Source organism: Pieris brassicae, chromosome 5 (genome assembly GCF_905147105.1).
Source record: "Pieris brassicae chromosome 5, ilPieBrab1.1, whole genome shotgun sequence".
Classification (NCBI taxonomy): domain Eukaryota; kingdom Metazoa; phylum Arthropoda; class Insecta; order Lepidoptera; family Pieridae; genus Pieris; species Pieris brassicae.
Genome location: NC_059669.1, coordinates 8,129,303 through 8,153,868, shown reverse-complemented (window position 1 = coordinate 8,153,868; position 24,566 = coordinate 8,129,303). Strand labels below are relative to the sequence as shown.

The window sequence follows — 24,566 nt, the reverse complement described above, 5'->3', positions numbered from 1 at the left end:
ATGTTGTAAAGTTTATTAACCGAAAGATAATTGTATTTAGCCTACAATTATTTATATGAAACAACAAGGTAAACATGTAGATCAATAATTAATTGGATGTACACGGTTACATAGAAACGCAGCAAAATACTTATATGCCCCATTAAAGGTTACATCAGACATACTGTTTAAGGATTAATATAGTAGAATAATGTGAAAATAGATTTTCAAACACTACCAGGTGTTAGAAAGAGAGATGAGAATGTATGACCCAGAACCAAGCCAACAAGATCGTGCTAACTAATTATAATAACATTATTTACTTTTATATTAATTTGAATCGAATTTTTAATTAACATTAACATAACATACATTTTAGTTTATTCTTTACAATTTACTACAATTGGAAAGTTAATCTAGACGAGCACAAATTCATAATATCCTCGCTTTATTGTAATCTGCACGCTTATAACACAAAAAGATATCAGTTTTGCAACTCAAACAAGAATTACCAAAGAGCTCTCATATGAGGGTAGTTTTATCAGATCTCAACCTTGACCCAGTTGCTGAATGCAAAACTATCAAAACAAGAAAAAGTACTGCAAAGACCTTGTCGTATTGTTATTTTAATTTTAAAAAGTCTCTATAACGTGGCAATGAAATATTCACTAAGGGATGCCAATCAATTATTCAAAGCAGAATTAAAGGAAGAGGCAAAGCCTTTGAGTATAAGTTCAAGTAACTAAATAAAGGAATTTATAATATGTACGAATGTTTTTTCTTAAGAATTTGTAAGAAAAACCATATCGTGATTTTCCATCTATCGATCACTCCAAGTTAAAACAATAAACGTTATTCAATTGAGATGACCATCACACACATTTATTATACGGTTTGAATAAATCAATATAATAATTGTGTACAAAGTTAAAAAAATACTTCCGATGTCAAATTCGGGAACTGTCAATCAGGGCATTGTTTTTGATTTATCTATCTATGTAATATGTGTTTGTTGATCTGAGGTCGTAGGTTCGAATCCCGGTTGAGTACCAATTGAGTATTCTGTCCACGTGCGTCAACTCTTGCTCGTATTGTGAAGGAAAATACCGTGAGGAAACCAGTATACCTTAAATTTGTTGTGTTTTTATGCGTCTTCAGAAGAAACTGTCTCACTGTATGCTTCGTGTTCCTTTTTTTTCATTTTGTTTGTTTTATTGTAATAAAGTGTTATAATTAGTATTATTATTACTCTATAATAAGTGATATATAATATATCACTTATTGAATATATATAAGAAATTATATACTGAATATATTTATTAAATAAATCATTCGATCCAACTGTATAATGAAACAGTATAGGCAGGCGGATGCAGGAAATTGGAGAATATTGGCTAAGTGCCCTTTTTTTTCCTTAATAGATAATAGTAGTTCTATTATAGAAGAAACCTTACCTTACATTGTATTTTTAAAGAAACATTATAATTTTAGATGGTATCAGAAATGTAACGTGGGGAGTAAACAGAGTAAACTTCAGTTGCTACACATTACCTATTAATATAAAATATCAAGTAGGCGTTAATGTAATTTTATCTTCGGGAAAAGCGTTTGAGACTCCACCGTCACGGCCAGAGTGTATGAATAACTTTGTACCGTCACTTTTATGCCGCGACTAGAGAAGAAAATTACCAAGTAGAACAATCATAAACTAAACCTTATTCCTTTGACATAGGGGCCTATAAAGGCTTGTTTCAAGAGAAAGTGCTTTCCGATCATGTGTCTGTGTACGTCGACGCAGATGATGCGGTACCCGTGGTTAGCACTTAGCAGAGCGGTCTCAGTCGCCAGTTGAGCTTCAGTCGTTCGGTCACAAGGACTGATTTGTCCCTGTTTTGTCTTACGCGACCACATTCCAAACGCGAGTTATTAAGATACGTGACTAACAAATGAGAACAAAAAACTTTTAGTGTTTATAAAACCGAAAATAATTTCGGTACAAGGTATGTTGTTTTTGTATTAAAACTTTTAAGCTTAAAAACTTTAGAACAAGAAAATACTTTACTTATTTAAGTTTTCTTTTTAAAAGTTTACTTTATACTATATTTTGGATATGATGAGAATGCTATGCTTACGATTTAGGCGTCTGATTTATATGTTTCGCTATAATTTTTATAAGACATTTACACTAATGTTTAATTATTAGCACGAACCTAAGAAAATACCGCATTAAAAGTTTTGATATCGTGCAATTAAATATAACTGTTTGTATCACGCTGGTGCATAGCGATTATTCAGTTCACATATTTAATATTAATAATTGCTATTGACCTATTTTAGCGTTTTCAAGGTTCCTCGCCTTTGAATTGAATGTTAAACACTCGCTTAAAAATATTAAAAAAAAACTTATTACTCTATAGGTCACAATTCGGTGATACGCATAGGGATATTTTGGAAGTAAAAAACTGTATTACAAAGTTGTGTGTCGCTTCAAAAAGTTTGTAAAGTTTCTGAATCATTTTGAAAATACAATTCAAGTTCAAGTGCCCAAAACGAATCTCGTTAAGTAAGTCGAATACGTTAAGTTATGTACTATTTGCAGAATCGCTTAGCAATTCAAATCACATTTGTTTAAAACTTTCACTGAGCAAAAAGTGTGTTGCATTGTTTGTTGATCGTCACGATGTGAAAATCAAGAGTTTCAATTAGTATTTTTTGTTTTCATACTAACAGTATAGATTTAAGTTTTTGTGGAAACCCACATCTACCTTAAAACAAGTTGAGCTAAGGATTTGGAATGTCATTGACATTGTATTGTGTGACGAACTTCTTATAGAGCAATGTCAGTGGAGCTACTGAAGTATTAATAAAATATTATATAATATCGTATCTAATATTGTTATTGTACCTTTAAAATGGATTTCCCACACTCTTGATTACTATATAGGTATACATTAAGAAACTGTATCTATCTACTTATAATTAATTCATATTAAATATATACGTGTAAATTATAATTTGTCTCGATGACTCTGCGGAAAATAAAGTATTAAGTAGAACATTTAAATCTTAGGCTACTACAATAAATCCTCGGCAATGGTTTGTGATACCGCTATAACTTTCTTTTTTCTATACGAAAACCAGCACGAATCTGGCAGGAAGTTATTTGACCTAATAAAAGTCAAGGAATTAAAATTGTTAAGCTACCGTTATGTAAATTATAAGTTACACATTAAAAACTTAAAAGTATATAGTATACAACAAGTTTTAACACCATTGTCTAGATTAATCGTCTGACTAGGATAAATAAACAACAGAACCAAATGTGAATAAAACATAGTGATGAGTACGTACTTCATAGGGTTTTATATAAACTCTCTGTACATTTTTCACACAGTATAATTAATATACTAGCTAACCCAGTGACCCTCAAATAGACCGGTCGTGATAATGCCTTACCCACTTGCCTAGTAGACCAGCGACCACCAATAATTATAACGCTCGTACAAAGCGGAAAAAGTTATTTACTTTAACGTGGTTTGAACGGGTGCATGGTTAAAAAATTATGTCGTTACGTCGAAAATGGGACGTTTATTTTATTATCTATTTCATTTATATAATTATTAATAATGACGCTAACTGACGGAGGTTTACGATAAACTCATGAAATATTTTAGAATATTATACATTATAAGAGTAGTTATTATTTCAGATGGGTTGGAAGAGAGAGGTTTGTCGAATAATTTTATTGCTGAGCATAGTAGGAACGACGTGGGCGCAGCACGCGGATAATCAATTTCCTGGTAAGTACATATTTATTTGATATTTCGTTGCAAAATCAGTGAAAACATAATAGTCAAATAATAAGGAGGAAAAGCGATCTCTTCCATGCAACTAGATAAGACACCTGAACCTATACTTAAGATTCTAACAGAAACAATAATTAGAACAATTTATGCAATTATGAATTTTAGATATTACTTTCAAAGTAACCGGTTAAAATATTTATCCGATATTTAAGGCATGATGTTTTAAGCTTAACTACGCTTTTGCGTAATCTTGGGGTTGGAGTGGAATAAAGTATACAAAGCCTCCATTTATATTTAACAATAACGTTAAGTTTTCACTGACGTGTTATCTTTCTTAGTGTCTTTCAAAATATAAACTACCAAAAGACAGAATCGGCTAGGAAATACCACACAGTTTCGCAATATTTAAGTCAAACTATATTTCGTCTTTATTGAACAATTGCAGTGATGATTTGATGTTATAAACCTTACAAACAAATTATAAAATAAAATAAGCATTCTTTTATTTTTAGCATTTAGTTATATAGCGGCACCAAACCAACATAAGAAAACCTAAATAAAAGAAACAAGTTATACAAATGAGAACCTTTGTGTTCTCGATATATACTTTTAAATGTAATATGCACCAAATAAGAATGTAAGAAAATTTCAAGATTCTTCGCGCCCTGCAGCAGATTGCACAGTATAGCCATTCTGTTTATCCCTAAATAAAAGCGCTCAGAAAATGTATTCGCTCTTTTGGAACGTCTCTAACCTCTAGAAACAGAAATGTTCAATTTAAACAAGGTATGATGAGCTGAGTCTAGCATAATTATAAAGAAACATACCATCCAGCAGATACCTGCGTTAATGAAGTGGCTCTAAGTATTAAACAAAGTTGAATATTACACAGTCACGAATAAATATATATAGGATAAAAGAACAAACAATAACGACGTATAATTTGAACTAGATCATATACAATCTTATTTTACATGATAATTTAAAATTGTAAATAAGTTTTTTGTTAAATTTAACATTATTTAGTTCTGTCCCTGTGGCAAACTTTTATGGCTGGTATTTCCTCTTTGTATCGCGATAGTTATTGGTTAAGCGAGGAATGCACAAGCTCTGAGGTCACTCGTACTACCTACCGAGCGCAAACTTAAGTATTTAAATACCTCTAATAATAAGAAATTCCACCTCTGCCTTTTCTAAGTTTTATTTAATGTCGTATTTTACATCAATTTCTCATTAATAAAATTCATTACATTTGAATAACATATTCATATGATATAAGCAGGACAAGATCAACCTAATGAAGGTGAGCAACAGTCTCGTGATGCTGGTACCGATCTGGAGTTCAGCTACCACGACCATGACCAAATGACACGATATCTACGAGCAGTATCTACTCGTCATCCTTCTCTTACAGCGCTCTACTCTATCGGAAAATCTGTGCAAGGTAAACGAACGAAAAAACTTATTTTTTATTTGAATTGTTAAAAAAATCATTTTGTTGTTAAAACGAAAAAGAAAAGACGAAGATTAAGATGTTTTCCCCACGTTTATTTTTGCTACCACTTCGAGAATAGTCTGATCAGTTACGCATCTAAAATAATATCAATTTATATATTCTAGGGCGTGAACTGTGGGTGATGGTAGTATCAGCTTCACCATACGAGCACATGATCGGCAAGCCCGACGTTAAGTACGTAGCAAACATACACGGAAACGAAGTTGTTGGAAGGGAGTTACTATTGCATTTAATTCAGGTAAATTAGTTTAGTATTATTTGCTAACCTAATAGAACAGTTTATTACTGTACATCGTACTCAGATATTTATGGAATATGTGTTTAAACGAAGGAGATGTTTTTTTTATTTTTAATGTTATTAGGTACCGATATATTTTTGTTCTAATATTTCAGTACCTAGTGACGTCCTACGAGAGCGATTCATACATAAAATGGTTATTAGACAATACACGTATTCACCTCATGCCATCAATGAATCCGGACGGGTACTCAATCTCGCGAGAGGGACAATGCGACACCATTCTTGGCAGGTAAATACCTCGTGGTTTTAGTTGGTAATTTTTAGTGTGTGGGTTGGTGGAAGGTAGGTTAAAGGACCTTACCTCACGGGACCAGTAGCTGGGTCTGTTAGAAAATACGGAGGGCTGATCGCCTTCGGTAACGGGTCTGTATAAAACTCGGAGGCTGCTGGACCAGTTCGAGATTTTTTAATTCATATTTCCTTGAACTCTGAGGAAATATTTTATGAGCAAAATCACGGAAACACCTAAAAATCGTAGGATTAGAATAGTAAAATGGTGGCATGTAGCTACTTAAAAGGTTGGCTAAGTAAATAATTCATATTAAGGCGAAATAAAATTCGCGGAAGCAGCTAGTATGTCATACAATTACTAGTATTGATAATTACTTATTACTACTAGTCTTAGGTGTAAACCAAAATACTTCTTTTATACAGCATAGAAATTAATAAGAGAATTACCTAACCCTCTTACAGCCATCGTGACGTTCTTTTTATTTCTTTATTAAAATTTTCAAATTTGGTAAGTTATCATCTTTTGAAGTCAAGATGACGCAAAACGACACGATAATGACGTTTTTCGTTTTGGAAATTTGTTACCGTCGAACTTACATTTAATTATTATTATTATATTATTTCACTATCAATCAATTAATACTTCATCTTTTATTCCTCTACTCTACGGCGTAGTTTATTATTATTTTTAGTTTCAATATATATTGTGGAAAAATAATAAGAGAGAAGATGAGAGATATACATACAAAAAGCTAATCATGCAAATTGCAGACATTTGACAGAAATAGACACGAAACTTTAATGTAAAACAGAAAACGCAATATTTTATAAACAATGCCATTTTTGTGTACTGCGACCCTGAGACATTACTTACATCATTTGAATAAACATTTCCATGTTATAGTATAATTGTAAAAGAAACCATATGTTTCACATGTAATTGACCTGACACCAGACAAAATTATTGAGGAATCAGAGCGAGACCAATCAAAAAGCCCTTATGATTTTTAACACTATTAAGCTATTTTTTCCATGAAAATTTTATCACCAAAATCTCGCAGTTTTTGATTGACGAGAGATTTTCATTTTAGCCACACGACAAGGTATATACCGCTCCTTATATTGTGGAATAATTTACTTAGCTATACGTAAAAAGTCACCGATCGTATACATAAACGTGTTATAAGCCCGGATTAGTTGAAGAATAAATATGTTTATTAATTTGCAGAGGCACGAAAGTGCTAAAAACTTTTCTATAATTGAGGCTTAAATTACGTATTTATTAAGTTAATTACACCTACCGTGTATAAGCTATAAAACTCCATTTTTATTACAGGGCCAATGCTCGTCGATATGATTTGAACAGAAACTTTCCTGACTTCTTTAAAGCAAATACCAAGCAACCCCAGCCTGAAACTGAAGCAGTAAAGGAATGGATTAGTAAGATACAGTTTGTGCTCTCTGGATCTCTACACGGAGGAGCCCTGGTTGCCTCCTATCCATTTGATAACACGCCCAGCTCTAGTAAGTATAATGAAAGTCTATATGTGTCTTTATCGTAAAATTTTACAAACTAACTGTAAAGGAATACTTAATTACGTCTTTTGAAATTACACTTTAGACCTTTACACATTTCAGTTTCAAGTATTGTGGAAAATACGAAATAAATATTCATCAATAAAATACGTAGTACATTGGTTTTATAGCTAAATCGAAAATAAAATCAATTTTTTGTCTAATGTTTTATTTACAAATTATATAGAGATATCGTCGAGAAAAGTAAGTGTAGTTTTCAGTAAATAATTTGTCCAGAGTCCTTAGATAAAAGTTGTTTTCCTAATGAATATACAAGCGCAAACATTCTCAAAACAAAAATCTTAGCAAATAACGAGCTGCAAAAGGACTTATTATTTTCGTCTGTTCTACGCCTGTTAATGACAATTAGAATTTTTTATAAATGTTATTCAAGTTCATAAGGTCAGTTTAAGAATAAATTATATTACGATTTTGGGAGCTACATTGTAATTATAGGAAGACGTAGTTTCTTTAGGCGTTTTAGAATGTAATAAAATGTACAAACATGTCTAGGCTTTGGACTTTGTACTTTTATCGTTATGGATCTGTAGCTTCCTGTTTTCCATGCTGCCTCATAGGGATATGCAGGTCCTCCGTATTGTGTTCAGGTAATGTATTGCTAAATGGGGAATTCCAATGTTTAATTATGCATTTTAATTTTATAAAGAAACGTTTAACACTTTTAACTATTGTTGTCCAAGGATAACTTAAATTTAGGCATATATTGGTCCCATGGTGAGTAATGTAGGTCAATTTATACCTACATAGTATCCTAGAATACCCAACTATAGAATCTTCCCGTTTAGGAAGCCTAGCGATAAGAGTATTATTATATTAGTATAAGTATAACTTACATTTTAGAAATTAATGGAGTCCTTTTCCCTTCATTATCCTCCTTAATTAAAAAATCACTAGCCTAGTTGGAATATCTTGACTATAGAACTCTCGTATAAAATTAAGTAAGGAAATCATTTATGAAAATTCCTTTATCAAGACTTTGATATTTTGATTAACCTTGTGTTTCGTCCTTCATATCCCTTAAACGCAGTGTTCCAAAGCTACGCACACTCTCCCTCAATCGCTCCCGACGATGATGTATTCCGTCACCTGGCGCTCGTCTACTCCAACAACCACGCCAAAATGTCACGTGGAGTTTCATGCAGGAGCGAGATACCGAGGTTCGAAAAGGGCATCACCAATGGAGCTGCATGGTATCCCCTGACCGGTATGTTTCTACCATACTTAATAAATTCCTCACTAATAACCATAATCTACTTGTTATCGGTGTCATTAAAATTATATTTTTGTAAAAATTGTCCAGGAGGAATGCAAGATTATAACTATTTGTGGCACGGCTGCATGGAAATCACATTGGAGATATCTTGTTGTAAATATCCACCTGCACATGAACTAGCGAAGTATTGGCAGGATAATAGACAGGTATGTTAATAAACATTTTCATTAATAAGATTTCGTAACATAATGATTATGATCGCCGCGCGCAAGGTCCAAATTACATTATTATTTCTAAGTATAATTCGAAATAATTGAATCAGCGATTCTGAATAGAATCTTTAAAAAAAAGATAAACTCGTTAAAATTTTAGAAGGGAGAACAAAATTTATATGTTTTAAACTACTTATCCACAGTCACTGATAAAATACTTGGCGGAGGCTCACCGCGGTGCCCACGGATTCGTTATGGATGATAGCGGTAACCCCGTGGAGAGTGCCGCCATTCGCGTTAAAGGACGTGAGGTCACATACCACACAACTAAATACGGAGAGTTCTGGCGTATTCTACTACCAGGAACCTATAAATTGGAGGTAATTATTTTTTTAAAGACACGCAGCCACACAATTGTTCAGTTGGTAGTTATTAAGCGATTATAATTCAACTACATATATGCCCAGATGTTTATGCTATATTTTCTTATACGAAAAACTCTTTACAGGTCTCCGCGGAAGGATATTTACCACAAGAAGTAGAGTTCTTTGTGATTGAAACTCACCCAACACTTTTAAATGTTACCCTTCATTCGGCGAAAGTACGTAACAATCCATTATTTTGATGAATATTTAAATTATATATAAATATACACTTTTAAGGTTAGATACCCTATAACTTGTTGTGCTCTTTATGGTGGCGGTTGTATTGTATGTATGTATGACTTAAATTAGACACTTAAGTAGATAAGTGTGTAAATATAATTAATGACAATATTTTCAAAATAGAGAATACGTTCTTGTGCGAATCACGTGTTCGAACCGCTATGCACCAATAGAATCATATACCTATGCGAAACCTGCACATTAAATACTAAAAATCGATGTTTCTGTTTGACTATTGAAGGTCCAGAAAGTTTATCTGCTAACTTCTTTAAGGACTAATTTACTGCGTAATTGATGCGTAAATAAGATTATTTTGTTTCTATACAAATCACTCTAGGATTACCCGCCTTCTGGTGCAATGGCTAAACAGATTACAAGGAGACCAAACAAAAACAATACTAAAACGACAACTTCGAAGGTAGATGGGACGACCCACTTTCTACAAGAATAAAGCCTTCGATTAGTTTTAGACGTATGTTATTTGTATATATCGTTGTTTTGGCTTAGCTGTTTGTGGTAAAAAACACGCTTTATGATTATATTAAGAAACCTGTAATACGATTTTAAAATACGAAATTAAATGCTTTCGTTTATACAAAGTTTATATAAAGTTTTATTATTTAACTATAAAGTTAAATAATAAGTATAATTTATATCTTATATAGAGACTTTGTCTTACTTTCATTTTGTATTAAAATCTTGTTACACTATCGTTGCTTTTGTCATATTTCCTTGATGAAATCTTAATTCATTCTATTTATTTGGTTTTGGTAGTCCTCTGAAGCCGCTTGAGGCTTGCGCTATTGTTGCATGATTTTAGATTTGCACGACTAACATATGGTATCCCATACTCCGAAGTTTGAGTGTTCAAAAGGTTACTTTCTTAATCATCTTGGCTTTTATTATTGACTTAGCATCTATAAAAGGTAAGACGTAAAAATCCATGACATCATCATACATTATATTTAATTTACATTATCGAACAGATTCGTAATAAGTTCAACTATTATTATTCTGAATTACAAATTCTATATTTAAAAATTCAATTGTAATTGAAACTTGTGCTATTTGTAAACACTTTAGGTTTACGAAGTCAGAGAAGAAAATGCCGCAGCCGATGGGCTACAACAAAAAAGCGGCTAAAATATATTATAAATGGCGTTTTGAATATAGAATACTTACTTACTCCTTTATAAAGAATATTTTTATATATACTTTCCTTAGCGAATCGATGGAGGTCCATATTACCGACCTGCTGGACCACCAAGACCGCCACCTTCTCCAACGCAGTCCCCTGGAATCTTCTCTACATTTACTTCCTCAATTAATAATTTTGTCTCAAGTATATTTGGATAGTAAATAATAGAAAAGCATTATTGTATTACCTACCGACTAGAGTAGACTTAAAATAATTTACATGTTAATTTAAATAAGACGGTCCGCATTTTATTATGTTAATGTATTTTATTGTTTATTTTTTGTTACAACCACAGAATAAACAATATTTGGTACTATCAACTTTTTACAGATTTAATGTAAAATACGTATTTAAAGTACACTCAAATCCTTTTGTCACTTTTCTTGCAGGTTTAAATTAATGCACAAAAATAACAAAAAAATACTTTCGATCTCTATGTTTGCTTGTAAGATGATGTTTAGACATACTTAGTCGTATGAGAAAAAATATTTTAAAATTATTAAAAAATTTACAAATAAATAAGAAAAGATTAAAACAGTTTTGGTAATAAGAATAGTTGTATATAAAGTTGAATTAACTGCTTAAGATTCCTAGTTTATTATTTATTATGGCTAGATATGTATTATGTACCATAATAGTAAGGAAAAGTTAAACGCATAGATTTGTTGGTTATATTTTGCCGAATAGTATTGACGCTTTAATTCTATAAAATAATAATTCGATAAGTCGAGTTTTACTAACTCTATAGTTCTTCTCTATATATTGTAACTTTTAAGCTTTATGCCTATTTATTAAGGGACCATACATATGTTAGCAAATCATAGATCAAATAAATAAATTATTCATAAAGTTAATGAACTTTTTATTATTCCAAATTTTTAAGGTTTATCTGGATCATCTCGATTTTAGTCAATATTATGAAATACTAATTCAGAATGGAAAGCATTGAATTTGCTTTATTATGGTATAAAACTTGTAACTGGTAATTTTGTCTGAATATGGTGAAGATCTGCTGAAAACGACCCAGTACCAGCTCCATCCACTTGAACGTATTCAACAAAGAGCGATTCGAATTGTCTAGGACAAGTCGTGTGTAGATGTGGGGTCTCTCTGCATCTGCTACCACATTTACCATAGACAGTGTTCAGCTTAGTTTCATCACCTCGACGTCCCTCGTACTACAACTGCGCGTTTCTTGCTGCGCACCCCTTTGAGGAACCAGCTGCCCACTGAAGTATTTCCGAACTAATTCGACTTAAGGTCCTTCACGAAAACAGCATACCAATTCTTAATAAAAGGCCGGCAATGCACTTGCGAGCCTTCTGGGAATGTGAGATTTGTCTCTCAAAAAAATATTACATTTTATAATAATAATACAAATAAAAGTCTATCATTTCATTAACTAAATTAAAATATATCATCTGATAAAATACCATTTAATCTGCTTAATATGTGTGCCCTTTATACTAAAGGTCTCCTCAAAACCTCACTGTTTGTCTCTGCACTCTCTATCATGTGTCCCGCCCATTTTCATTTTATTTATTACCTTAGTTATTTTTCCTGTTGTAGTCCGTTTTTACCATTTCATTTCTTTCCGTTGATGCATCACTCCACTACTCTTGACAAATCTGTAGTTTTGCTGTGCAATGCTGTGCTTAGGTCACTTTTATTGTAAAAGGTCGTAATGAATTTTAATTTGTCTAATTCAGGTGAAATTTACTGTAATCGCGCATTACAAATAAAAGTAATTAAATTAATATGTATCTATATGATAAGTTTCGATACGTAACTGTAATATACCATCGAAATAGTTTAGTATGTTTCCATTAGTATGGATGCTAATACTATACTTATAACGAATCAATTGTTTTAATTAATCTAAAAAGTCATGTATGTAAACGTAATCCACGTATTAATTATTATATTGTCGTTGCTACACGTCGTTACTTATGTGTCGGTTAATAAACAGATAATTGTGAACACCACAGCCGGTTTAGTAAGAGGTAAATTAAATGTATACAAAAACTTCAGTTACTATTCTTTTGAAGGCATACCCTACGCTGAAAGCGTGTCAGGTGAATTTAGATTTATGGTAAGTTTTATTTATATTTTAAACCTATAACAGATTTTATTACTAAATTTTTATAAAAAAATATTAAAACCGTTCCTATTAATATTTCTTTAATTATACCTATTAGCTTTGTTAAAAGTGAAAATTTATACATATTATTTAAACATACAACCCCAGAGTATTAATTTCTACAGATTAAATTTATAAATTGTCGGTGTTTACAGCCGCCGATACCAAAGGAGCCTTGGCCATATATCCTTGATGCAACACAAGATGGTCCTGTGTGTCCTCAGTTAGAATTAGTGTACAGGAGAGATCAGATGAGTGAGGATTGTTTGTACCTTAACATATACATTCCAGGCAATATTACAAATGAACTATTGCCTACATTTGTGAATATACATGGAGGTGCGCTTACGATACTATCAGGAAATGTCGACATAATTTACGGACCTGAGTATATATTACAAAAGGGCATTATTTTTGTTTCTATGAATTACAGGTTTGTAATGGGGTTTTTAATTCTTGTTAAACAATTCAGTATATCTTTTATAAAAGACTTTGAGTATTCTTTTATTTTATAATTATATGTGAAATTTATCTCTCGGACATATGCACACGAACATTGCAATCATGTCTGCAAATACAAACCCAGTAGTAGAACAATCGCCTGTAAAGGAAGAAGCCTACTCCTAAGAAAGTCTTTTTGAAACTTCACGTCCTGACCGACGAGTTAGATTCGATATTATTGTAGTATTGGCTGTCTAAAATATATAGTAAATCGTTATAATGCTAAAATTATATTTTTAGATTGAATGCGTTTGGATTTTTATCTGTTAATGAGGAATATGCCTGTGGGAACGCTGGTATAAAAGATGTATTGCTATCGTTAAAGTGGATTAACAAGAATTTAAAATATTTCGGTGGTGATAGCAGGAAAATCACAATAGGTGGACACAGTTCTGGGGGGACATTAGCGCATTATTTGATGCTTTCTAAAAAAACATCTGGACTGTTTCAGCAAGTTGTTATAATAAGCGGAAATGCTGTACATCACAAGTTTTCACTGAGGCATGCAAAAGATTTCACGTTTATACTAGCAGAGAAATTGGGTATCAGATCTAACGATTCAAGGAAGATAGTACAACAATTACGAGAAATCGAATCAAACGAGCTTTCTAAAGGATATTTGCGGTTAAAACCGACAGACCCATATGCCATAATAAGACCATTTTCACCATTTGTGCCGGCTGTTGATAAGGCCTGTACCAATGCAATCATAGACAAGGAACCAGAGAAAATATTAAAAAATGGAATACCTCAGAATGTTCCAGTTCTAACAGGCGTAAATACAAATGAAGGTATTTACATGATACCATATATTTTAAGGGATCAAGGAAATGTAGAAAAAATAAAACACAATTTAGAAATTCTCATCCCATCGAACATCGAGTACCCTCAAGGTTCCAATGAAGCAATAGACTTGTCGAAATCTATAACACATTTTTACTTTGGAAAAGTCAATATAACTGATGATGAATTTTGCTTATTGTGCTTTACGAATTATATAACTGATATTCAAAACATTTACAGTATTGATTGGTGGGTAAGAACACACAAGGCGCGACAGGACAGTAACAAGGTGTATTTATATCAATTTGACTTTGACGGAATGCTAAATTGGGCTAAGTTGCGCTATAATATAAGTTTTCCAGGTGTTTCTCATGCAGATGAATTGGGATACTTATTTAAAACTAAGGTCACAAATTTTTTAGAAGATAATGTTGATAGCAGAACTGAGCAAATGCGTGAAACCATGACAGTTTTATTTACCAACTTTATTAAATATGGGTAAGTTGTTTTACACTAATAAATATTATAAGTAAATTATCGCCTTTTTCGTGCGTACAAATCCAATCTCGATAGAAAGTAAGTGCTTTCGTGCATATCCCTCGCCGTTAAAAAATACATAACTAGTTATTTATACACCCTTCAACTGAGCATGTGAGTTCTGCGATCCTAACAATGTTTAAAAAAATCTTACCAATAAAATCGTATCGTTGACGTTTCAATTAACGAATGCATAATTTTTTTAATGGCCAGTTTCTAACGTAAATTTAAAATTGTCTCTGACATCCATTATTTTTAAATTACATTTATTTAAAAATAATCAAATTATCTTAATATAAAAAAATAACTACAAAGCTGATCCACCATCTTGACTGTCCAAGGTTATTTTGAATTTTGAATGCAGCCTGCATTAGGTTGATAGGTGCGATGCCCATCCGCGATTCTACGCATGCCTGTATAGGTCCCATAGCGGAAATACCGAAACTGAGCGACTCATTGAGCACATCCAATTGGCTACAGATTCCCTGCTCGAAGGGGTTCCTACCGCTGAAATCGTGATACTTGGCGATTTTAACGCTCACCATGCCGATTGACTCGGTTCGGAAACCACCGATCACGCGGGAAGATCCTTTCACGACTTTGCTTTAGCTTACGACCTGTCACAAATGGTCCCTGCGATTACGCGAATACCAGATGTGGATGGTCATAAACCCTCTTTGTTGGACCTTCTGCTGACCTCACATCCGGAGACCTATCAAGTCTCTGTTGACCCGCCATTGGGTTCATCGGATCATTGTGTGGTCCGGAGTACTGTGCCTACTACGCGCCCTCCTCGGCCCCGTTTTTCGGGTTGTCGTCGTATTTGGCACTATCGGTCAGCAGATTGGGATGGGATGCGGTCTTTCTTTGCGTCCTACCCTTGGGGGCCTATGTGCTTTTCGTCGGAAGCTCCAGATTCCGTCGCTGCCTCTGTCGCCGAAGTGGTTCTGCAGGGCATGGAACTTTTTATTCCATTCTCTGCGGTGCCGATCGGTGGCAGGTCACAGCCCTGGTTTAAGCGTTCTTGCAAGGCGGCATCGCGTCGAAAGCGAGAATGCTTTAATGCATGGGCGGAGGCGGCGATATCTCGTGATGCCAATACCAGCGAACATAAAAAAGCATATAACTCAGCCTCCAGGTCCTTCAAACGGGAAATCGCTAAGGCAAAGTCAGAGCACATCGCCAGATTTGGCGAGAGATTGGCCCAACTCCCTTCTGGGACTCTAGCCTTCTGGTCTCTCGCCAAAGCTGTACAAGGGAATTTTTGTCAGCCATCGATACCACCGCTGCACAGAGAGGATGACTCGCTCGCCCACACTGCGAAGGAGAAGGCCGACCTCTTGGGCTGTCTCTTTGCGTCCAACTCGACTTTGGATGACCGGGGGAGATCACCACCGGCGATTTCGCGGTGTGATAACTCAATGCCGGAAATCACATTCCAGCAAGGTGCTGTTCGCAGAGCACTATCTTCCTTGGACATTCATAAGTCGAGCGGGCCGGATGGTATCCCTCCAATTGTGCTGCGTACATGTGCTCCTGAGTTGGCTCCGGTCCTGACGCGCCTTTTCCGGTACCTGTACTCGCTCGGCAGTGTCCCGAAGTGCTGGAAGACCGCTTCGATACATCCGATCCCTAAAAAAGGCGATCGCACTGATCCATCCAACTATCGCCCAATCGCAATAACCTCCTTGTTCTCCAAAATAATGGAATCCATTATTAATGGCCAGCTCTTGAGTTATCTAGAGGGCCACCAGCTGATTAGCGATTATCAGTACGGCTTTCGTCGTGGTCGTTCAGCTGGTGACCTTCTAGTATACCTTACTCATAGATGGGCAGAGGCAATTGAGTCCAAGGGGGAGGCACTAGCGGTTAGTTTGGACATAGCGAAAGCCTTCGATCGGGTGTGGCACAAAGCACTGCTCTCGAAGCTACCAGCCTACGGGCTTCCTGAGAAATTATGCGACTGGATCTCCAGCTTTCTAGCCGATCGGAGCATCAAGGTCGTCGTCGACGGAGCATGTTCCGACCTTAAACCCGTGAATGCTGGGGTCCCACAAGGCTGTGTTCTGTCCCCGACCCTGTTTCTTCTGCATATCAATGACATGTTGCAACTTAGCAACATTCATTGCTATGCGGACGACAGCACTGGGGATACTCTTTACACTGGCCGGGCAGGTATTTCTCGGGCAGTTGTCGATGAGTACCGGAACAAACTTGTGTCTGAAGTCGAAACTCTTTTACGTGGAGTCTCGGACTGGGGTAGACTAAACCTAGTCCAATTTAACCCCAAGAAGACACAAGTTTGCGCGTTTTCCGCGAAAAAAATACCCTTTGTCGCTACTCCTCTTTTCGAAAACACTCTTCTTGAAGCCACAGCCAGCATCGGAATACTTGGCGTTGACATATCGAACGACGTTCAGTTTCGCGGTCATTTGGAGGGAAAGGCTAAATTAGCCTCCAAAAAGCTTGGTGTGCTCAGCAAGGCGAGACGGTACTTCACTCCGGGCCACCGCTTGCAACTCTATAAAGCGCAAATACGGCCCCACATGGAATACTGTTCTCACCTCTGGGCGGGGGCTCCCCAGTACCAGCTCCTTCCACTTGACCGTATCCAACGAAGAGCGGTTCGAATCGTCGATGACCAATCCCTCTCCGAGCGGCTCGATCCTTTGGCGTTGCGTAGAGATGTGGGGTCACTCTGCATCTTCTACCGCATTTACCATGGAGAGTGTTCAGAGGAGTTGTTCGGATTAATACCTGCAGCTGAGTTTCAGCATCGGACGTCGAGGCAAAATACAAAATTCCACCCGTATCACCTCGACGTCCGACGTTCCACGACTGAGCGTTTCTCAAGGCAATTTTTGCCGCGCACCACCGCTATGTGGAACCAGCTGCCCACTGAAGTATTTCCGAACCAATTCGACTTAGGGTCCTTCAAGAAAAGAGCGTACAAATTCTTAAAAGGCCGGCAACGCACTCGCGAGCCCTCTGGCATTGAGAGTGTCCATGGGCGGCGGTATCACTTAACATCAGGTGAGCCTCCTGCCCGTTTGGCCCCTATTTTATAAAAAAAAAAAAAAAAAAAAATAGGTGAAAAAAATATTAAAATGCTGTTTGAAAGTTAAGAGGCGTTTTGCGGTAAGGTGAACTATTTTTAATTTGGTTACTTTAACTAATGTTATAGTTGTACTTTAATAAAGATGTGTAAGAAAAAAAACGTAACACTTATATTAATATAAACTTATAGTAAAATAATTACCAACTTCTAGGAATCCGACTCCGCCACACGAGAAAAACGATATCATATGGCCGGAATATGGCGCAGAACAACATTTTCTACAAATAAATGACAAACTTCGAGTTATGAAGCGAGCTAATGCAGCAAAAACGGCTAGTTTTAATTTCTGGGACGAAGTATATAAAAGTTACTATAATTATGTCAAACGTGGTGGTAGGCTGGAAAAGAAAGTGATTCCCTAAATAAACTTGGCTTGTCGTCAATTTCATTGTTACAATACCGATATTTCATATGTAGAAAGAAACTACCTAATAAAAAAAGTAGACAAAACAGAGGAAAACAAGACCACAGGCTGCTCACAACATTAGGATGTCTTCCATATACGGTAACGTTTTGGTACAAACCGGTCCTTGCCTGTCGAGTTATAGAAATACATATTACGTTCTCAGTGTATATTGTGTTTCCTATATTAATATGAATATTAATGGGGCAGTGGTGGCCTGGTAGCTTAGTGATCGAGTCTGAATTTTGATGTCGTGTGAATCAAGGGTGTAAATCATGGAGTTTTTCTATGTACACGATAAACACTTTCTCCTATGTTGAACGCAAACATTGTAAGGAAATCCGACCGGCGTGTCTTAAAACTCAACAAATCTACAGGCACAAGAAGGCTTTGTGTTAAACATAAAAATTATCAAAGAATAATTATTAATTGCAGATACTGCATACTAGAATAAAAACGAGAGGGCGTGTCATCAGCAAGCATGTCAAATTATGGCACTCTGAATAGAGGAACTAAGGAAGGAACACACATAAGATAATTTTTAAATTAAACAGTTCACTTCTCAACGTATGTTCGAAACTTATTTCGTGGGCATTCAAAGGTAGTAGGTAGGTAGGTAGTAGGAAGTAGGTAATAATTTCACAACAAATATTATCAAAAAACTAATTTTAATGCAAATCTTAATATTAACACAGCGACTGATTCTCGATCCTTCACTTCTCAACCTTGGGTCTGTTTGTGGCCCTGTTTAGAGTAAGTCGTTTATATTGACTTGTTCTCTGGCCTGCGCAAAAGCAGCGATAAGAGCTGCCAGTTCTATTCGCTCACTACACCCGCTCGCAAGACGGGCTTCCGAGTCTGCCATCTTTATTAACAAGGATATGAACAGCTCCGGGGGTAGTTTTACTGAAAAAGAGAATAATGTATGTATTGATATATATCAACGCATCGAAAATATTATACAGCTGTCGGTTAAGCATTTTGATACGCTTATATTCCCCGAGAAATCTATTTGTCTAAGGTATGTAAGGATATTGGAGCAGCGTCCACCTAAATAACCGTGATCGTTAAATATAGATGTAATTACTGCTAGTAATACATAAGAGACGATTTTTATTTTTTCTCAATTATTATATTTTTTATATTCTATTCAATTAAAACTGTTCTAAAGTTCAAAAAAATCTACTAAAACTTACATTAAAATATTTTTAAATATATATAACATTAACATAGTTTATAACGTTAACATCATAAAGAGACATAAAATTAAAACATGGCGCTATTTTTCGCAAAATTTTCGTCCTCAAAGGAAAAAAGTAATTACGAATATTTTGTCGGTAATTTTTCATGTTGAATGGAATTTCAAATTTTTGTTCATGAAGTCGCAGAAGGTATTATTTAATCTTGGGATTAATTAACTTACATCTTGTAATTATGGTGTGTATCTCCGTTAATATATCGCCCAGCGCTAAACCTTTAGCTATTTTCAAATCCTGGATATCTGTTTTATTTATAAGAAAACCAAATTATAAAATAAAGATTATTAACACCACTTATTAAAAATACAAAGTGTTAAATATGGCGTTTTCAATACTAAGAATTATGTTAACTATTAAAAAAATCTGTAAGGCTACAAACGATTCTAACGAAATATCTTTATATGAAGGGTATTAGATATCCTACAACCGAGTATGTGCACGTGTCCTGTCGTCAAAATTGTTGTTTACAGTTGAAGACTAATTAGCAATGTCTAATCCAATATGAAATCCGGATGGAGAAATACCTGTTGCACTGATGAAAAATATTCCGAAGTTGGTCATTTTGAATACTGTATTTTTATAGATTTCCTATCCAACCCGAGAACGCTAAAAGTTTGAATGACACGAAATGAAAAAAATCTTGGATAGTTTTATAAAGAAGCCAATGATTAATTAAAAGGATACGTTGAAATGAGGTAGCGAAATCATTCTCATTAAGTAGCCAATTCAGTATGCTATTTATGTCCGAACGGAGAGGATGACCAACACAAGTGTAGACATTATCCTCCGTGACGTCACGATACGCTAGCCAAGTGCTTTGTAATGTGTTTAGTACTTTTCGCATATCCCCACCTGAGAGTGTCAATAACGCCTTTATGCCGTCCTCTGAAATTTTTACCCTAAAATTATGACAAAATAAAATTAATAAATAAATGAACGCTGTGCTTATAAAATGCTCTACAGCCTTAACATTTGTCAACAAATAAGACTTCTTAAACGATAAAAAAAGATTTTTTCGCAGATTTTATATTTTGAAATAGTAAAACAGATATAAATTTAGAAAGCTTCACTTTAATATCATATTTTAAAAGCGTTTAATATAACTATTGTTTTATATACAGCAGGAAGCAAACTTCACCTGATGTTGTCATACCGCCCCGCCTCCCATGACAGAGGGGCGTGCGTTGCCGGCCTTTTCACAATTGGTACACTCTTTTCTAGAAGGACCCTAAGACTAACTACTTAGACCTGCCTAAAACATTCACGTTTGCTTTCGAAATCCATAAAAGGAATGTTGCAACAATTTTCAAATACGTAATAAAATCAATTTAAATAAATGAAATTTGGGTTTAGATAATAATTATTAGAATTACTATAACATTGCACATAAATGATAAATATATTCGAATAATGAATATATTTAATAAAACTCACCCCTCTTTTTCAACAATTTCCTGTAATCGAGGGACTATCTGATTCTGCTGGAGAGGTGCGAAACGAAAACGTGTGCATCGCGACTGTAGCGCTGGTATTATTTTACCCAAGTAATTGCAAATTATGCAAAATCTCACATTTTCCGTGTACTTCTCGATAACTGGAAACATACACATCAAAATATAATGACTATACGTTTCATGTATACTAGTTTTATATAATTATTATTACAGCACTGTAATATTTTCTAAGATGTTATTCAAAACCCTGGATGTACATAATTTACATCGTTCTTGACTGTACCTTGATCGTACCAAACTCTAAGCGTTAACGGTTTCGATTAGTATGATATTTGTTGCCATGGTAACAGTTTCACTTAGTATGGCAAGGCTCTCCTATACGTGGTAACAAACACGGTACATAAATCGTTTCACAAGACTGAAATGATATTATAATGAGTATGAACAGAATAGGAAACCCCAAGTCATGTTCCATTTTTTAAGCTGTAAGAATAAAATTCAATCACTGAAAAGTGTACATTTACACTTTTTAGTTGGTTGAAAAAAAAAACAAATATATGTATTAACTTTTATTGCAATACACAGACAGAAGACTCCTTCCTTTGAAGCTTCCGCAATGCTTTTCTGTTCATTATGAGAGGGTAGCCAGCTTGATCGTTGGACTTTGGACTTTCGTATATAAACGGGGATTTTCTATCTGGCGCCAATATCAACCTGGCTTTTGTACCTTGGACACGAGCTACTAAAGTCGTAAAGGCATCGTTTACCTAAAACAGAATATTTATTATATTAGCTATCGTGGTAGATAAAAGTTATAAGTTTTACTACTATTTATTTTTTCTAAACCTGTATTATAAAATATAGCACAAACAAGTTTCAAACGGCGAACGTTTACGTTGCCTATCAATTCCTAATTAAGTTACTTAAGGCTGGGATATAATGCGACAAAAGAATGTACACAGCTGCGCAGTTTTTACTAATTTTAGCAACTTAAAAAGTACTTTATTACTCAATTGTTGTCGTTATGTAGAGTGAATCAGTGTACGGAAGACAAGCTAAACTAAGCAAAGCGTTGATTTCGATGCTTTAGGGAGGTCGTCGTTAAATCGACGGACGTTATATGAGTAATGTGTATACTCAATAATGTTTCATTTTGTCAAAGCTTGCAAAGAACAATCAAATTAACAAATACCATTTCTCCAGTTCTCGAGGAACCCTTGAAATGGTCAAGCAAATGTTGGGAAGAAAACTTCTGTACACTCGACAGTCTCACTGCCCTCTGATGCTCTAAATCTGATTTGTTACCGAAAAGAGCCATAAATGGTTTCTTAACTTCATCTTTGATAATCTCATATACAGTTGTAATCCATGTGTCCAAGTTCTCAAAACTTTGTAAATTGGTTAAATCATAAACAAATATTATTATCTGTAAAAAATAAATGCTATTTGTATACATGTACTGTAAAAACTTGGGTGTCTTTACACTAATAGAATAAATACTACTTAAACCACTTTTAAAAGCATATTAAAGTAAAATGCAATTAAATGTACATAAGACCAAATTTAAGGTATAAACTACTCACATCTGAAGCATAAAGGTAATTTGTAAGCATAGGGGTGTTTAAAGCATTCCCCGCAACGTCACACAGTTGTAATGGGATAGGAGGGCGCAGGCCTAGGCACTGCCCTGCAGTCACCTCTGCTCCATGAGTACTGCTAGTAGTACCAGTACCACCAAGATATCTATTGCATAGGCTTGTCTGTTGATTAGTATTAAATTTTAAACACACCAAACCAATAATACTCAATCGCAACAAATAAGCTGTATACAAAAATATTGTGATCTTTGACTTACTTTACCAGTTCCAGGATCACCAACAAGAGTTATTTTTATAGTTTTACCTTGCACATCATCTTCATTATCAGACATTATAGAGTATTATTAATCCTAATTTCATTTCTTGTATCACATGTTTAGGTTTAAAAATAATATTTTTACATGTTGTTCCTATTAATCTCCATAGTAACGGTAAAATCTTTTTTGCTGAGTTCATACATCTTTTTAGAATAGATTTTTAGTTTCATATCCAAATAACCAACATTAGAAAGTATATATTAGAAAAAATTGTTTCTCTTTTAAGATATTACAATTTATATTACTATGTTTTTAAAATAGACCACATTTAACCACTTTGCTAACAGTTAAGTTACTAATATTCATATAACATTATCATCAACTCACTTCTTCTCAAAGCATTTTGAGCATCATTGGTCATGGCATCAGCTTCGTCAAGAATTATAAGCTTGGGTCCTGCTTTAAAGATTGTTCTTGTTGAAGCAAAGCTTAATATTTGACCTCTTACTATTCCAATACCTCGATCATCAGAAGCATTTAATTCTAAAACCTTTAAAAATTTATATGAAACTAATTCACCTAAATGAAAGCAATGTTATTATTAAATGTTGTATTATTATCAAACAAAGTAGTAGCTTAGTTTTGAATGAAAAAATATAAAAGTATTTAAAAAGAAAATCTATTTCACTTTAGCCAAGCCACAGCATTAGCCAAGCAACAGTTTTATGGGAAAAAAATATGTAAATTATCTTACCATTGAATTAAATTGTTGGGGTGTGTACATCTGTTTTGCACAAGCTAATATTGTAGATGTCTTTCCTGTGCCTGGAGGGCCATAGAACAATAAATGAGGTAGTTGGTTTTCTTTCATAAACTGATTAACTGAAAAGTTACATATTATTGTTTGGTATTTAATTCCATCAAAGTACTTAGGAAACAAAAATGCTTACTAGTTTTTACAATATCATCATGCGAAACCAAATCGTCTAATCTTGATGGTCGATACTTTTCTACCCTGTAAATAGTTAGTTATTGTCTTAATAGTTTTTATAAAACTAAAATGCACATGTTATTAATTTAGTTAGTCACTGGAATAACATAATACTGACCATGGTAAATTTATTGCCGTCTGTCCAACAGTCATGATTTTTATTAAGATTTCCTATTCCTTAAGGAAAATGATAGTTATACGATAATAAATAAACGTGTAAATTTCTTAGTTTTTAACTGTCAGTGAAACAAAAAATCGCGCCAAATTTCTGACATTATTGACAATAGCATACAATTATTCACAGCTAGTCATTTTTGAGGCCACAGACTATAAAAATACCTATTACTAAATGGTGAAAACTGAAAAGCTACGTAATATCTAGTTAACTACAGAAGTTATTAGGTACTATTAGGTTTTTTACTGTTGTAAAAACCACAATCATTAAACAGGCCTCCATTCAGCAAAAAATATCAAAACCAATCAACCAATGTAAGTTCAAGCCATTTGTTGTGTGATTTCTAGAAAACTGATGTTTCAATTGTGGTTTTTTGTCTTGGTTTTTAACAGCTACTTTTAAATTTCATAAAGAACTAAGGATAAATTTCCCACGCAACATGCAACATCCTGGCCATGTGACTCTCTTTTCCTTAAATTAGCCTTCTTAACATACATATTTAAAATCTCTTTCGAGTTCCTTGTATTAAATGTCATTGGGAATTGGCGACATTAAAAAAAATATATATATATGTTGGATAATTATAATTATACATATTTATCATTAAAATTTGATTATTTAAAATAAAAAATC

The 24,566-nt window shown here is 34.2% G+C and overlaps 3 protein-coding genes across 5 annotated transcripts in view; 2 read left to right on the top strand and 1 right to left on the bottom strand.

Moving 5' to 3' along the window:
* The window catches only part of LOC123709942 (carboxypeptidase D-like), a 35,149-nt gene extending 23,589 nt beyond the window's left edge, over positions 1–11,560 (top strand). The window contains exons 1-12 of one of the 3 annotated variants that reach the window (XM_045661572.1): positions 1,839–1,979; positions 3,689–3,779; positions 5,068–5,229; positions 5,406–5,539; positions 5,695–5,831; positions 7,170–7,357; positions 7,960–8,016; positions 8,457–8,633; positions 8,730–8,848; positions 9,058–9,234; positions 9,363–9,455; positions 10,744–11,560. In XM_045661572.1, coding sequence (XP_045517528.1) covers positions 3,689–3,779; positions 5,068–5,229; positions 5,406–5,539; positions 5,695–5,831; positions 7,170–7,357; positions 7,960–8,016; positions 8,457–8,633; positions 8,730–8,848; positions 9,058–9,234; positions 9,363–9,455; positions 10,744–10,875 — 1,467 coding nt within the window. In that variant the 5' untranslated portion in view covers positions 1,839–1,979 and the 3' untranslated portion in view covers positions 10,876–11,560. Of the gene's footprint in view, positions 1–1,838; positions 1,980–3,688; positions 3,780–5,064; positions 5,230–5,405; positions 5,540–5,694; positions 5,832–7,169; positions 7,358–7,959; positions 8,017–8,456; positions 8,634–8,729; positions 8,849–9,057; positions 9,235–9,362; positions 9,456–10,743 lie in introns of those variants that run through there. The other 2 variants (XM_045661571.1, XM_045661569.1) reach the window with 2 other exon arrangements.
* A 607-nt stretch (positions 11,561–12,167) lies between these two features.
* On the top strand, positions 12,168–14,522 carry LOC123709506 (juvenile hormone esterase-like). Its single transcript, XM_045660897.1, has 5 exons — positions 12,168–12,208; positions 12,749–12,809; positions 13,013–13,080; positions 13,599–13,808; positions 14,519–14,522. The coding sequence occupies exons 1-5, from the start codon at positions 12,168–12,170 to the stop codon at positions 14,520–14,522; spliced, it is 384 nt and encodes a 127-aa protein (XP_045516853.1).
* A 4,326-nt stretch (positions 14,523–18,848) lies between these two features.
* LOC123709944 (replication factor C subunit 5) lies at positions 18,849–24,010 on the bottom strand. The gene is made up of 8 exons (XM_045661575.1): positions 23,877–24,010; positions 23,718–23,782; positions 23,522–23,649; positions 23,155–23,317; positions 20,893–21,052; positions 20,143–20,357; positions 19,623–19,700; positions 18,849–19,105 (listed from the first exon to the last, which is right to left on the bottom strand). The coding sequence occupies exons 1-8, from the start codon at positions 23,909–23,911 to the stop codon at positions 18,948–18,950; spliced, it is 1,002 nt and encodes a 333-aa protein (XP_045517531.1). The 5' UTR covers positions 23,912–24,010; the 3' UTR covers positions 18,849–18,947.
* Between the last annotated feature and the right edge of the window lie 556 nt (positions 24,011–24,566).

Bases quoted from the DNA above. Each gene is read 5' to 3' on its own strand.
- LOC123709506 (XM_045660897.1), top strand. From the start codon at position 12,168: ATGTGTGCCCTTTATACTAAAGGTCTCCTCAAAACCTCACT. The intron at 12,810-13,012 runs GTAAGTTTTATT...CGGTGTTTACAG, and splicing joins CAGGTGAATTTAGATTTATG to CCGCCGATACCAAAGGAGCC. The intron at 13,081-13,598 runs GTTAGAATTAGT...TTATATTTTTAG, and splicing joins GATGGTCCTGTGTGTCCTCA to ATTGAATGCGTTTGGATTTT.
- LOC123709944 (XM_045661575.1), bottom strand. From the start codon at position 23,911: ATGACTGTTGGACAGACGGCAATAAATTTACCATG. The intron at 21,053-23,154 runs GTGAGTTGATGA...GTATGTTTCCAG, and splicing joins TCAAAATGCTTTGAGAAGAA to TTATCGAGAAGTACACGGAA. The intron at 20,358-20,892 runs GTGAGTTTTATT...TCATAATTTTAG, and splicing joins GAAATTGTTGAAAAAGAGGG to GGTAAAAATTTCAGAGGACG.